The sequence below is a fragment of the Genypterus blacodes genome, unplaced genomic scaffold (assembly GCF_046128005.1).
Source record: "Genypterus blacodes isolate CSIRO-AG114 ecotype Tasmania unplaced genomic scaffold, CSIRO-AGI_Gbla_v1 ptg000067l_1, whole genome shotgun sequence".
In the NCBI taxonomy this organism is placed as follows: Eukaryota; Metazoa; Chordata; class Actinopteri; order Ophidiiformes; family Ophidiidae; genus Genypterus; species Genypterus blacodes.
Genome location: NW_027466879.1, coordinates 3,280,373 through 3,295,781, shown reverse-complemented (window position 1 = coordinate 3,295,781; position 15,409 = coordinate 3,280,373). Strand labels below are relative to the sequence as shown.

The 15,409-nt window shown below is 45.8% G+C and overlaps 1 protein-coding gene across 1 annotated transcript; it reads left to right on the top strand.

Annotated features, from left to right (window-relative positions):
• The first annotated feature begins 9,560 nt into the window (after positions 1 to 9,560).
• Positions 9,561 to 15,067, top strand: dhodh (dihydroorotate dehydrogenase). The gene is made up of 9 exons (XM_076156282.1): positions 9,561 to 9,668; positions 10,535 to 10,747; positions 11,286 to 11,485; positions 11,803 to 11,885; positions 12,538 to 12,725; positions 12,805 to 12,918; positions 13,825 to 13,978; positions 14,068 to 14,227; positions 14,326 to 15,067. The coding sequence occupies exons 1-9, from the start codon at positions 9,651 to 9,653 to the stop codon at positions 14,396 to 14,398; spliced, it is 1,203 nt and encodes a 400-aa protein (XP_076012397.1). The 5' UTR covers positions 9,561 to 9,650; the 3' UTR covers positions 14,399 to 15,067.
• The last annotated feature ends 342 nt before the right edge of the window (positions 15,068 to 15,409 follow it).

The window sequence follows — 15,409 nt, the reverse complement described above, 5'->3', positions numbered from 1 at the left end:
TCTCTGCCGCAGTATTCTCTGCTCTTCTCTTGCTGAGCTGTAAAAGACAAACGACATCATGTTCACAAAAGAAACCTCTGATAACTTCATCTATTACCAATAAGTCATTTGGACTTCTTATTCATTTTATCCTGCCATCTCTCCTATTTCAACTTTATCCTAAAATCGTTTTCTGCTCAGACGTTCTTGCTGATTTCTGGAGTTTCACTGATGTAATGTAATATGATAAAGGTTTAAAATTTGTAAGGATTTTGAACAAACTCTAACCTTTATAGAGACATTAAGTAGCACTGAACCTCAGTCTGACTCATTGGTAGTCATTGGGGCCACATTGATTGGTGTCGGCTATGAAACTACCTTAAATTGAATAATGTTTCAGATCATTTGTCTAAACCCATTAGATGCTTACCGGACAGCAGTTGCCCAATTTCCTCAGATTCCTCCACAGCCACAGGCCTCAGCAGCAGAGCAAACAGCACAGCAACACCCAGCACCTTCAAACACAACAAGACACACAAAGTAAATGAATGATCTGTAATGACACATAAACAAACAGACTTCTAGCATTAATAGAACATCGTTAGTGTTCGTCAGGCGTCTTCATCTACCTTAAGAGGCTGCAGTATGAAGATGCTCTGGAAGAGTGACAGGCCCAGAGATATCACCCACTTGATGGACTTTTCTTTGCCGTACTGAAAGCCGTAAAGCAGGGTGAAGAATGTGGACACTCCACTGATGGACAGCAGGAGGAACCAGCCTAAAAACACAAACCACCAGGGCAGCCAGCAGCTTCCTGCCTTCCTCTTCCTCCTGGGGGGAGGAGGAGGACTGAAACAGAACAACGGGATAAGTGAGGCACAGTATTGAGACAGTATTGTGTATTTGATGTGTAGGTGTCAGAGGCGGTGCTCACCAGTAGGCGCTGTGGCTGGTGTAGACCATCTCAGCTTTGCGAACCAACAGGTTGGTGATGTTGACGACCTGCTGGTACTCTTCCTGACCTCCAAAGTTATTGGGGGTCAGTTTCCCCAAACACACCAGCAGGTGAGAGAGGCAGCAAAACAGGAACTTACTGCAGTAAACCCAGTGAGGGTCGCTCTCCATCTCCCCTATGACACACACACACACACACACACACACACACACACACACACACACACACACACACACACACACACACACACACACACACACACACACACACACACACACACACACACACACACACGCACACGCACACACACACACAGCCATAATTACAACCTGGTTTTTCATGGATCAAGGCTTCTTCCTCTTTAAATCTGTTGTGTTGTGATTGAAACGTATTCTCTCATTAACCTTTGATTCATTGCTCATAAACACACACTGATACCTTGCATAAGCTGGATGAGTTCATGAACCCTGTCCAGGCCGAGACAGAGGTCAGCACTGGTCTCCAGCCTTTGTGGGTCGGACATCTTGTTCCTCTGACTGCCACTTACCAAGAAAATCATCTCCTCTGTTTCCTGTGGAGGATAAACGGCAAAGAGGTATGAAATTATAGGTTAGAGCAAATATACAAAACACCATACCAGAATACCAATGATAATGGACACAGCATTGGATCAGAATGCTGTATGTTCATCTCCTGTCTCGCTCAGGGGTGTTAGAGGCACGGAGGCTCACAGCTAGAAGATCCTGGGCTTGAGACTTGTGTGTGGAACCTTGTGTGAAACCTTTGGGTGTGGAATGTGTTTGTATGTATTTGTATGCACCTACAGAAAGCAAACCTCTGCCAAGGCCAAACATTTGGCTCTAACTCGCCATGACACCCAGAGCATATTAGTTTATGATAATCTTACTCTTTGGTTTGAAGGCTGGACTGTCCTTCATCTCTGCGGACATCTATCATCTGAGTCTGATAACAAATAGAGATCTGTAGAATGTTCCTTGGCCCACAACTCACCTATCAAGAAAATCTCTCAAAGTTCTGAACATTTTGAGTTATCCACACACACACACACACACACACACACACACACACACACACACACACACACACACACACATACATAACCTCCTTGGCGGAGGGTAGTGAAAGATGAGGTGAGGGACCTTTAAGATGGACGGCACAGTGACCAGCTGGGGTTTGAGGCCCTTCCTGTCTTTGTTCTTAGATTTGGACAGAACACGCGGCCTGATGCTTCGGAAAATAGTGATGATGAGGATGTTGATAGGGAACATGAGAAGACCACTCTGGACCCCCACCATGATCTCCTGCCAGGAAATCTTTATGGAACCTGGTCACATGATGAGAGAAATGATGAGTAAGAGTATGAAATGATGACCGATCAATAATCACTATCAATGTGCCACCCCTCATATGGTGCTTAGTTGTTGCTAGATGATGTGTTTTGTGCACAAACAAACTAACACACAGGAAAGTTAAAACTGTACAGGAAAACTTGAACTGTGATTGCATAGCAACAACCAACAAACTAAGGTCAGAATCAGTCGAGGCGTTGTAAAGAACAGCAGGCTGCATTCACTCGTCCCACATGGTTGATTGATTCCTGTAGCGTTACTTTCGCCTCCACAGCTCAGCGTGTTTATGCTGTGTGTGTGGAAACAGCAGCAGAGCTCCAGAGATGGAAACAGATCGATGGACAGCAGACGGCCAATTAACTGAACGGAACAAGATGTCCACCTCTCACTTCAGCTCTCACTCCTACTACATCTAAATGTATTCTCATTCAAACTCCAGCTTATACTTTTGGTTTTTAGATTCAAAAACTGACTGTATGGCCCATAACTAGAGCTGTGTAATGAACAACACTGCTTATTTGGATACCAACAGAAGAGCCTCAATTCCAACATTGTATCAAGAAATGTAGAAACCAATTCAAACTGTTTAAGCACTGAAGAAGAATCTCATCAATGTCAAACTAAAGAATTGGACCGAGACTAAAAATAAAGAAAGGGGGCAGAATATTTCTATTTGGGCTCACAGGCTCATTCTACAGTAAAGGAGAAGCCGAAAGGTCACAGATACCCCAGGAATGTTTGGATTATCAACTATAGTAGATGTGTTTAAATGGAGGATGTGTTGATTCACCAAATGAGAAGAGCACTGGTGAGTCTGCATCTAGAGGAAGATTCCAGAAGGCGATGTTGATGGCCATGGTACAGAGCAGGAGGCTCATACAGCAGGAGACCCTCTGAGCCCGGGTGAAGGGGCTCCGTGAGGGGGGGTCCACGATGGATACCCAGATGTGTTCGTCTCTAAAGCCAGTAGATGTTCTGGTCTGGAAAATGTTCCTGATGGAGAGGAGAGCGGATCATGATCAACCTGACTGATCCACATGGAGGCGTTGGTGTATCTGAGCAGTGTGTCGCAGCTGAATTCTGACCTGAAGCAGGTGATCTCATTGTTCTTTGCAGCATTGAAGGTTTTCTTCGTCAGGCCGTCGCCATGGTCATTGCTCAGCCAGCAACCACACAGGAAATGCCAAATCTTCTTAGTTTGGATGTCCTGTACGGTCACCTTGTTTATATACCTAATGGGAACAAAGTAGGATCAAAGAGACGGCAGGTTTGTTAGATGAAGGTTTTGAAGTTGAAGCAAAACATTCATGAACAGAACTTATTGTCCAGTTGTTATTGAATACACCATGTGCCCCCAGTACCATGAGGGTTGACCTCCAGAGTTGTCATGCTGCAGCCGGAGGTTCCTCAGTTCCCCCAGTGGGAAGGGAGCAGCCAGCAGGAACATGTCCACGGAGCCTCTCTCAAACATGGGCTTGTCCTGATCTACGAGGTTGTGGGTCAGGCTCTCCCCCTCGGTGCCGATCAGCCTTGCGGTGACCTGAGGGATAAACACTCATTACTGAGGCGGCCGCTTCATTCATCAGCAGCCTGGTCTCACTGTGTATGGTTGAAGGACATTGATAGTGTTTGTTTCGCCTATTTACTTCAACGATACTGCAGATAATTTTCAAAGCCACAGTTTTGACAAATGCGCAATTGTCTGTCCTGATGAGTGTTTGTTTGTTCTCATCTTTCATATTCTCCCCATTACAGTCAACATAAATCAGTTAAAATCACTGAGAGCCAGATGTTCTAAGCCTTTAGCGCTGGTTTGAAGTGCAGATTGATGCTTTCTTCGTGTTATGTCTCAGACAAGTGCACAAGTTTTGGAATGTGCTCAGCGGTCAAGTAAAACGTAAACAATTTGCAGTAAGTGAGACATAACGTGCAAGTGTAGTTAACCCTCTTTAAGACAGGAATGTACGGCGTGTTATCATCATCGTGTCGGTGAAAGAACATCCTTACATTGGAAGAAGTACCGGCATTTTTGCGATGGCCAGTTTGGACACTGATCAGATAGTTGTAGTGAGCTCCTGGATGGTTGTCCTCCAGCAGGGTCATCTTCATCTAGACAAGACACCATGGAACATTCATGCACATAAACATAAACATGATGGCAGAAATGTACATATCAGTGCAGTGGAGGGAAGGATTTATGAGAGACTGACCCTGGATCTGGCCTTGCGGTCAGCAAAGCAGGCCCACACCAGAGTGATCAGGTAGAGGCCAAAGAAAGCGCACAGCAGTGCCAGCACCACGTAGTTGTCTTTGACCGTGGCGAACAATTCAGCTGTGCGAGATATGTCCACATAGTTGGGCATCACAAAGAAGGAACTCCCAAAGAGAGTGAGGTGGTTACACAAACACTGTGTCCTGTCCCCGGTACTATTATCACCCACCTGGGACAAGAAGAGAACAACCAGCGTCTAGTGCCCGAGTATGGCCAAAGTTCATTTGAAGCTTTTACCTTTCATAGGTGTGAACTCACCCGACAGCCGCTGGTGCTCCACACCTCACGGCCAACGTCCCAGTACATGCACTTGGTCACGAAAGAAATGATCTGGAGTGACAGACCTTCTTCCCAAGTGGAGTTGAAGAGCTGGGCCTCCACGTACCAAGCACCAGTGTTGCCATCTAAGAGGTCTGGTGTTATTTTCCAACGGTAGCCGCCTGTAATAGTCAACAACTGACTGATTACATCGTTGTCCGAGAGAAACGAATCAAAACATTTCAGAACTCTTAGTATGAACGATATTGTGCGATGAGCATTGAGTTGTAAAGTAGCACGATCCGTCAGGTGTCTGGGCCTACATGGATTTCTAGACATGTAGAACAGATCAGTATGACATCATCATCTGTCTGCAGTTACCTTCGAAGGTGAGGATGGTCTTGTTGGTGTAATAGGTGGAGTTGGGCGGTGTGCCGTAAGCCAGGATGAGACTTAGGGACGCGTTGGTGTTGGGCTCGGCAGTGAAGAACACGGTCACATCAGGGTCGCTGATGTAGAATTTGGTGGTGGCTTTAGTGTTTTTCTTCAACTGAACTGTGCTGTTTATGATGTCTGAGGCGTTATGACGAGGCAAATAGATCTGCAGCAGACAGAGGTGGTGTAAGCGACCATGATAGCAGAATGTTCAAACTGTTTAAAGTAAACCCAACAATAACAGCTACAGCTCCACCCACCACTCGTTGTATTTGCTTATATTTGGCTTCAGGCTACAGATTAGGGTTTGTTTAGAGGTTGGGGACATATTTGGGGTTAACAGCTGCCGATCCAAATGAGGGAGGGCAGGATTTATACTCTCACAAGCTAAATAAATGCTACTTAATGCACAAAAACACAGCTTTTAAAATGATTTCCCCTTGTTTTCCCTGATGCAATGATCTCAGCGTTACATTCTGGTTCTTTCCTCCACAGCCTGTATGGTGATTCTGTAACTTCACATCTATCTGATGAACTTACACCTGCCACACATACAATACCAAAGAAAGCCAAAGCTCCGTATCATGACTGTACCTCTATTTCACTTGACAGGTTGTACAGGCTGATCTCTGTGTTCTCACTGTTAAGTAAAATGCTGCAGACAGATCCTGTGATATTTTCAGAAGTTGGATGAGGGTTCTTATTGAAAACAGCCAACTGAGAAGAAGAGAACGTGGGGTCAAAATGGTGTTAACAACAATGCAGACACACTTCACACACACAAGTATAACACACAGACCTGAGCGATGACATTTGTGTAGGCGTCAAGCTGAGGCATTGCCGCCTGTGAGGGGAGTCTGGCGTAACCGTCTTCCTCTGTGCCCAGCTGGGCTTCGGACAGTTGGCTTGGGCTATAGCTGTGAAGCGCAAATAGATATTGATGATTGAACAACAATGACTAATTGGCTGTGATTAGAGTGATGAGGTGAGAGTGAGAACAGACATGGTGGAGAAAGCCCTGACCTCCTTTGGAAGATGACGCCTAACGGGTGTCTCAAGACGGTGACATCTGTATCGGTGCTCCTCAAGATGGCAATCAACTTAAACATCTCGAAGACCCTCTCAAACAATGACTGGAGAGAAAAATGTGTCAGTGTCACTCACAGCCGTCGTGATTGTACAATTTGCCATCATACTTGCTGCCTTGTTTTGCTTTTGGACTTACATGAGGGTTGGGGTTTGTTACGATGTCACATTTTTTGTGAGAGAGCGAGAGGATGGCACTGCTGAGGTTGACCAGGTGGCAGATGACGTTGGGGAAGGACTCGGCATATTCTCTATCCAGCTTCCTTGTAACATTCAATAAACCTTCGATGAAATGGTCCTGTGAGAGAGAGAGAGAGAAATCACAACAGGTGGGAAACGGAGTTACATCATTTCACCTCTTGGCTTGACTCGTCTATTCTTATTTAATACGTTATCATTGCAGTTCCTCCTCTATAACCTATTGTAGAGTTACAATTGTGAGTTACATAATAATATTTCTTTTTGTTGTTGTATTTTTATCAAAGCAAGCATTTGACAGCGAATACAGTTATGGGACATTTTGGAGATTGTTTTTTATACAGAAAGAGGGAAAAAGGGAGAGAGAGAAAGAGAAAAGGTTGTATAATTATTGTTATTGTTGTATTATCTATCTATCTATCTATCTATCTCTCTCTCTCTCTCTCTCTCTCTCTCTCTGTGTTACTCACCCTGGACTCGTCTGTTGGCTCCCCTGCTACTGTCTCAAGTCGGTATAGTTCTTTATCTGCCATCTGTTGACAAAAGAAGAATTTGTAAACCCCGAGGCGTGAGTGATAAAGAAATGACTGGAAAATTAAAAATAATCAATACAATCCAACAGTCCTAGATACATGTAAGTAATTCAATTTTTTTTTCAATTCAATGAATAAGCCACGTCTCACCCTGATGAAAAATACTGTCTCATCATCTGGCAGTAGCAACGTCGCATCAACTGGCACTGTACTTCTTGTGACACCTGAAAGTGTGTGTGTGTGTGTGTGTGTGTGTGTGTGTGTGTGTGTGTGTGTGTGTGTGTGTGTGTGTGTGTGAGAGAGAGAGAGAGAGAGAGTGAGAGAGAGAGTGAGAGACAGATACACATATTACAGATGTATTACTGGTATTTGTTGCTCATTGTCATGGAGTGATCGACTCAAACATACGTTTTCTTCCTTGGGGCGGTGCAAAGGGCAAACCCTGTGAGGAACATGTGAAAAAAAAACCACCATGAAAATGAAGTCAGGATGAGTGTGTTGCTTGTTACCAAAGATGATTCATTTTGTTTCTTACCAGAGGTTCTGGAGCCAAATCTTTGCAAATGAAAATACAGAAAAACAAAAGCTCATGTTAAGAACACACACTTGTCACACAGTTGTCATTGAATGCTTGAGAACAAGGAAGGAGGAGGTGATGAAGAGGTGATGAAGAGGCTGCTGCTGCATACCGTGGACGCAGAGGACGCTGCGTTTCTCGCTGCAGTTAGATGAGGAGACCACCAGAGGATCCAGCTTCAGGTATGTGCAGCGGCCTGGATAGACGCGGGGATTTCCTGCTTCAGGCCCTACAAATACACAAAGTACACGCAGAGCCACACCCAGAACACACACCTCATGCACACGCACACACACGCACACACCCACGTACAGACACCCACACACGCACACATATTAGGAGATTATCCTCCCTTATTTTACATGATTTATCCCCACTTTACCCTCTCAAGTCACAACGGATGGTAACAGCTTAATATGGTTCTTTGTAGATGTAAGTGGACAAAACCTGCAACAAGTGCAGCTTCAGGCCTTATTCATGTCGAGCTACTGAATATAAACAGAGTTATTATATCTGGAATTCTTGAGAAGATACGACACTGAACATTGTGTCATGCAGGACAAAAGTAAATGTTATATATTACTATTATTATTATTATTAATTGTTGTTATATCGTAAAGGAGAAAACATGATAGAGGAACTATTTTCTACAGTCCAGAAACAGTCCTGAAAGTCAGACTTTCTGGAAACAACTGTGTGTGTGTTAGTGAGCTTGTTTCAACCGCATTCCATTAGAAATCAGTTAAAACAATCATTTTTGTAAATTCATACAGCATTTTTGGAAACTTCTTGTTCAACCACCCATTTGAAAGCCTTTTGAAAGAAAACGGTTTAAACCTCAGATAGGAGAAGTGGAACACAACATCAGACTGGCACAAGATTCAGCCCTACAACTACTAGTGGTGTAGTACAGAAGATCTTAAGGCAGGACTCAGGAATTATGAGCTAGTTTATAGGATAACAGAATAGCCTTCTTTTAAAAAAAAGAAAGAATGATTAATGGAATCATTAAGTCATTGTTTTCATCCACTCCAAAAGGAAGATTGTGGTGTCAAACTCACCCAGCTTCTCCCCTCCTGTTGCCCTCCCCAGCCACCAGCTCTCGTCGGGTGACTCCATCTCTTTGTGGATGTTCCCCAAGAAACGTTTCACTGATGTGTCCATGACTCGCAGAAGACCCCATCCTTGGCTTTGGCACCGACTTCTGGCTTCAAACCAGTTTTCGGACTCTTCAATAAACTCATAGCAAGTATCTCCATGAACATATTGGCAATAGGTGGAGGATTCCTCTTCTGGGTCGGAATTCACTCCTAAAGACAGAAATCCAAGCACAGTCCACAAAAAGAGAGAAGGTCTCAGCAGCAGGTACATGGTTCTAGAAACGTACAGAGCTAAAGCGCATAATGCTGCAGGGACTCTGGTCGAAACAACAACTGTGTGTTGGGCAAGGACACTTTCATATGTCATGGAAATGAGCAAAGCTTTCTCAAGGGAAACTCTGCATAAATTCTCAATACATTAGGAAAATCACTGGAGACACTCAAACAAGATGCAAAGTGAAGAAGACACTGGGCAAGAAAGAACAAAGGTCAGAGAAGCCTCCACTTTGATTGTCCAGCTTTACATGTTGGCAATATTTGTGTTTCAAAATGAGGAACGTGTTTTCACGTAAAGTGTATTATTAGATCACTACTGTATAAACGAAGATGTATTCCTTAACTCTAGTGGTGACATTTGAAATTCCTATTGCGTGACTGAAATGAAATGAGATGAGCGACGTTCACTCCCTCCGCCTCCCTCCGGGCGCAACTATCGCGAGAGTTGACCTCATCACGCTTCCTCCCAAACTAGTTCGTCGGGCAACAAAACAACAAACTCCCTCCACCCCGGGAGGCGCAACTATCGCGAGAGTACGTGGCCACGTGTGTTGGGTAACGTGTGTGGTAATGTTCCGTTCACCCCTGACTGCTATGACGGAACTTCATCAATGGCGGGACATCTGAAGGTAAATCCACCGGCAGCTGGATTTGCGGCGCTTGTGTGTATTAGCAGAGTGAATGATGAGAGTGTGTGTGAGATTGACGCTGCTGCTTCCTGCTCAGGGTGACGTAACACAAGAAAGGGGAGCTCTGAAATGAAAACAGACACATTCCTGAACAAACTGCTTCTTCTCGCTGTAGGCAGTAATCTTAAGTAGGGCTACAAACTTTCTCACTGCCGAATGAGGGTCAACATGCGGCAGAACATGAGGTGTTGTTACGTGTAAATACAATGTCATTCATATGCTTATTCAACTGGAAAGGCAAAAGTGTGTATGTTTCCTTTATTCTGTAGCTTCACTCAAACTACCATTATGTAAACTCCACCACCAAAATGACCTTCACAGCAAAACAATAGATAAACAAGACATAAATTACAAACTCATTTCACATGCAAAACAGTCAAACTACTATATTATGATTTGTTGCTGCTCTTGATGGATCAGAGCAGTGTTTCGTTCTGTTGCACAGCCTGCGAGACTTCAGTCACTGATATGTCAAGTTCTCTTATGAGCTGTGATCTGTGTAGCATCTGTGTCTGGAGTCGGACCATTTCAAGGTCATCAGAGAGGAAATCCTGTCCACAAAGGCACTGAGATGCCGAGGACAGATGAGGCCGTCCTGAACAGGCTCATCAAGTTTGCGTTCCCTGTGTTTTGGAATACTGCCACCCACTTCTCACTGGTAGACTGTGTTGTGTCCTGACTGACTTTGTGTATTTCCTCCAGACTAGGACAGAACTCCTCATAGAGTCGGTCCATCTTTGCTGTCTCTGCACTATGGAACAATGTCCACATCAACCTAAAGCTCCTTCATCTTCTGATCCCAACAGAAGCAGCTGAAAGACGCAGTGAAGATCATCGGCTCCGGCGGTCTTCTCTGTGCCTCCTATCTCACTGCGGTTGGAGATGAACGTTTCTACGCCAACCAGCTGATGCCCCTGCTGCAGAGGCTGGTGGGAGCGGAGACGGCCCATGTGCTGGCAGTGAAGGCCATCAGTTTAGGTCTGGTTCCTCTCAACCGCTACCAGGACCCTGCATCTCTGGTAGGTGTGACCATCATTACACACAACTCACACTTTACTTTCTTTAACAGACCACGTCTTAACAATTATAGATACTGTTCAGAAGTCCCAAACAATCTCTGTAGCAGCATCCATTTCCTCCCATCCACACACCTTACGCTCCTCAGTGAGGTCACATTTAAGCCTCATTGTGCTTCATCCAAACTAGCTCTTCTGACATTAGAGAGCAACCAAACCTCTCCAGTGTGCTCACACTCAAAGGTGGGGGAAAAAAGCCTGTCGTCATGGAGACAGGATTGATTACACACTGGGAATTCCGTGTCTTCTGTGTGTCATGATTATAGAAGCGAGTGGAGAGAATGGTGTCGACTTTTCACTTCATCTTGATTTGATCCTTGATTGGGAAAGGAGGAAGAGGAAGATGTTGGAGTGCGTTGGCAGAAAGACGATGTGATTGAGACTTTGGTTCTCACACAGTGAAGAGAGTAGAGTCCACACACTCTCCATACACCCTGACATACACACTGTGAGTCATCGTTCCCTCATTGTGTTTCTACAGGAAGTGAACGTCTTGGGGATAAAGTTCAAAAACCCCATCGGGATGGCGGCGGGCTTCGACAAACACGGCGAGGCTGTGGACGGCTTGTACAAACTGGGCTTTGGGTTCGTGGAAGTGGGGACCATCACACCCAAACCGCAGGCGGGGAACCCCAAACCACGCGTGTTCCGACTCGCCGCGGATCACGCCGTCATTAACAGGTGAAGCCCCGTGAAGCCTACATGCTGTGGCTCTCTGAGGGCCGCTGGTGATAGGAACACGTTTTGTAACCGCACTCAGTTTATCTAATATTCTACAGCCAAAATGACAGAAATGAAAGCGTCTGCATGGAGTTGATTTATTTACATTTGAATATTTTGTGATTTTGTTTTGTCACCGTGTGTGTGTGTGTGTGTGTGTGTGTGTGTGTGTGTGTGTGTGTGTGTGTGTGTGTGTGTGTGTGTGTGTGTGTGTGTGTGTGTGTGTGTGTGTGTGTGTGTGTGTGTGTGTGTGTGTGTGTGTGTGTGTGTGTGTGTAGGTACGGCTTTAACAGCTGTGGTCTGGCAGAAGCACGGCAGAGGCTGAAGGCTCGGGAGGAGGCGCAGCAGCAACGGAGCTCAGGTCAGCAGGCGGTCTGTGGACGTCCGCGGCTCATCGGGCCGGACAAATCCACGTCTCGCTCAGCACAACACGTTTTCATTCACGGTCAGCTCAGCGGTGTGTGTGTGCAGGGCTCCCTATGTGAACCTTTGTGTTTTACATCTTCGCACCTCCTGCTCACCGCCATTGGTCCGAATATCTTCAGACTCAGCGGTGAAGAGCAGACTTCAGCTCTGGTTCATTCATTACTTCCTCTGCTGTGGGAGCAACACGCCGTGACCTCGTGTAAAATCCTGTAAAGCCAAACACATATGTCTCTTATTCCACGCTAGAGGAGTGTGTGGGCTGCTGTGAGAACACTTCTCTCAAAGCGTCCTTGGACTCTAATCACCTGAACACTTGAGATGTGCTGTGTGTCGTCTCCACTGGAATCATGAGACAAAAAGCGAGCTTCAATGTCCAATCTGGCTTTATCCTGACAATTCTTCGATTTCTCTATTAAACTTGAGCCGCCCCTCTTTCGCGTTTAGCTGTTTCCGTTCCGTTCTGTCTGATCTATGGCGTCTCGCAGCCCCTTTGCCACACACTGCAGTGAGTCACCCGTCTGTGTTTGTGTCTGTCTGAACGCTCCTGTTTACCAGTCTGCCTACGTGCTTGTGTCTGTGTTCTGCAGCTGGCCTTCCCCTGGGCATCAACCTGGGGAAGAACAAGCTGTCCCAGGATGCAGGCGCCGATTACCTGGAGGGAGTGAAAGTGTTGGGCCCGCTGGCCGACTACCTGGTGGTCAACGTCAGCAGCCCCAACACGCCGGGGCTCAGGGATCTGCAGGGCAAGGCTGAGCTCCGGATGCTCCTACAGGGGGTAAGACCCAAAGATCTCTCTCTCTCTTCCTCTTTCTCTCATATACACATTTCTAACATCCCTGCCTCCATCTGCTCAGGTGCTAAAGGAGCGTGACGCTCTGCATGCAGACCATAAACCTCCGGTCCTGGTGAAGATCGCTCCGGACCTCACCGCTCAGGACAAACAAGACATTGCTGACGTCGTCACTGAGGTCAGCACTCGTTGGCCCATGTCATTGAATTCCCTGTTTGTTTTGTTTGATTGGATTTGAACTTTGCTTCTTCTTAATTGAGTCTCATTCTCACACACCGTCTCCTCTCTGACTTCCCCCAGGTTTCGCTTTTGACTCGTTTTGCATTTGTCCAGACATCAGGGTTTAGTTACGCATCTGCAACGTGGGCCAGATTTTAATACATTTGTCTTGGACTTCCTCTGAACCAAATGACAACAAATTGAGCCTTGAATATCTGAAATTCCACATTCTTCTGTTTTTAACACATTCCATAAACCAGATAATGAAGATCACCCAGTAAACTCACCACACTCTTCTTCACACTATTCTACCAGGGATCTGCAGAAACATTGTATCATCTGTTGGCACTCAGACCAGGAGACATAGATCATAAGGTCCCAGCACATAAACGCAGGAGAACAAACCCTCATGAAGGAACCTGAACGCAGCACGATCCTTCACCAGCTGACGTGATAAAGGAAACAACAGAGTTCTCATGCCACTGGAGTCACGTGGTCGCATGCAAACCAATGCACACACACACACACACACACACACACACACACACACACACACACACACACGAGACAAGGGAGCAACCAGGACAACAGGAGATGTCTGAAACGTAACAAACTGCGGTCCTGAAATCTCCACAGTTTAGTGATGTGTGTGTTTTGTTTGTTTGACTTTGGCTGGTCCACACACAGATGTTCACTTTCTCTATTGAGGCCTCGATGATGATGGTGGCCTGATGCTTCATCCTTTGTAATCTGCTGCTCCTCTCGTCCCTTTGATCTTCTGGAAAAGTTTGTATTTGCATCTGTCTAATGTAAAGCTCTGTCATTTCCCCCGTTGTCCCATCATTCTTCATCATACCGTCTGTAGCTGGGTGTAGATGGACTGATGGTGACCAACACCACCGTGTCCCGACCCGAGACGCTACAGGACGCCCACAGATGTGAGGCGGGCGGGCTCAGCGGGGAGCCGCTCAGAGAACTCTCCACAAACACCGTCAGAGAGATGTACAAGCTCACTAAAGGTACCACTTCCATCAATCACCACAAACTTCACACCAGTGGAGAAAATGAAAGAGTGTGTTTACAAACCCAACATGTGAATGGGTTGTAGGTAAGGTTCTGATCGTTGGGATCGGCGGTGTCGCCAGCGGACAGGACGCCATGGATAAGATCCGTGCTGGAGCCTCATTGGTTCAGCTCTACACAGCTTTGACCTATCAGGGCCCTCCTGTGGTCACAAAGATAAAGAGGGAACTGGAACAACTTCTGAAGTGAGTGTGGGAATGTTCTAGTTCCACGTGTTTCTCTCATATATTGTCTGTTCTAATGATGAAGGTGAACACACTCTCACTCCTGGCTCCTCTCACAGAGATCAGGGCTTCAGCAGCGTAGCAGAAGCTGTTGGAGCCGATCACAGGGGAGCAGACGGGTCGAGCCTGTAGCTTCCATCTCCTCAAGCAGAGACGGTGCGAATATGATCCCCAGCTGCTCCAGGACTGAGAGGAACCCTGCGTGTTCCTGGATAGATCCACCGTCTTTAGAGTGATTTAAAGGGCCGGAGGTGAGATGAACCTGCTGGTGAGGAGAAGTCCCTACAGTACAACAACATACTCCTCATGCAGCAGAATGGACTCCTCCGCTCCGATCAAACCTGTTCATAAAACGGTTAATAAACTGGTGATGTCATTTCTGTTGATCTCAAACACACAGGAACCAAAATTAGATTTCATACAGCAGGAATCAAACCGTCACTGTGCTGGTTTATGACTCATAAAGGAAGTTTGTGTGTGTATGAATGAGTGAATATTTAATTGTGTTGTTAACGACCCACAATATCTCACTTTCCTCCATTTTCATGAAGCCATGGCAGTAAGAATGTTTATGTCCTCACACCTCAGGGAGTCATGAGAGTCCGTGTGTGTGGAGTTCCACACTGAGGGTTTGGAGATTCATGCTTTGTAAAAACAAAATGTGAGTTTTGCCCTCAGGAAGTTTGAACAGCAGCTCTGTGATGTCATGATGTGTATTTCTGCTGTGTTGTTATACATTTGAGAGAGTGTGTGTGATATCTAATGTTTTATTAAATGTTCAAAGCCTTCAGGTGAATCAAAGCGTGTTCCTGCTGTATGTTCCTTTAGATGAACACGGTTCCGTATGAAAACTGTAGAAAGCTCCGTAATCTGTGAGAAGATGGTGTGACTTTGTGCTGGAGCGTGAAATTGAAGTTTTGAAATTCAGAAAATTGTACCCATCCTTTCATTCATTCATTCATTCATTCATTCATTGTGTCTCTGGCTCTTGATCATGGATGCTCCTCCCCTCCTCCCCTTCCCCTCGTCACGCTCTCCAGTTCTTCTTTGGGAATCCTGAAACATTCCCAGGCTTATGGGCGATACGGTATAATCACTCCGGCATTCTCTGAGTCTGCCTGTGGACTCCCAGATGGATGTGTG

Bases quoted from the DNA above. Each gene is read 5' to 3' on its own strand.
- dhodh (XM_076156282.1), top strand. The intron at 11,486-11,802 runs GTGAAGCCCCGT...GTGTGTGTGTAG, and splicing joins GATCACGCCGTCATTAACAG to GTACGGCTTTAACAGCTGTG. The intron at 14,228-14,325 runs GTGAGTGTGGGA...CTCCTCTCACAG, and splicing joins GAACTGGAACAACTTCTGAA to AGATCAGGGCTTCAGCAGCG.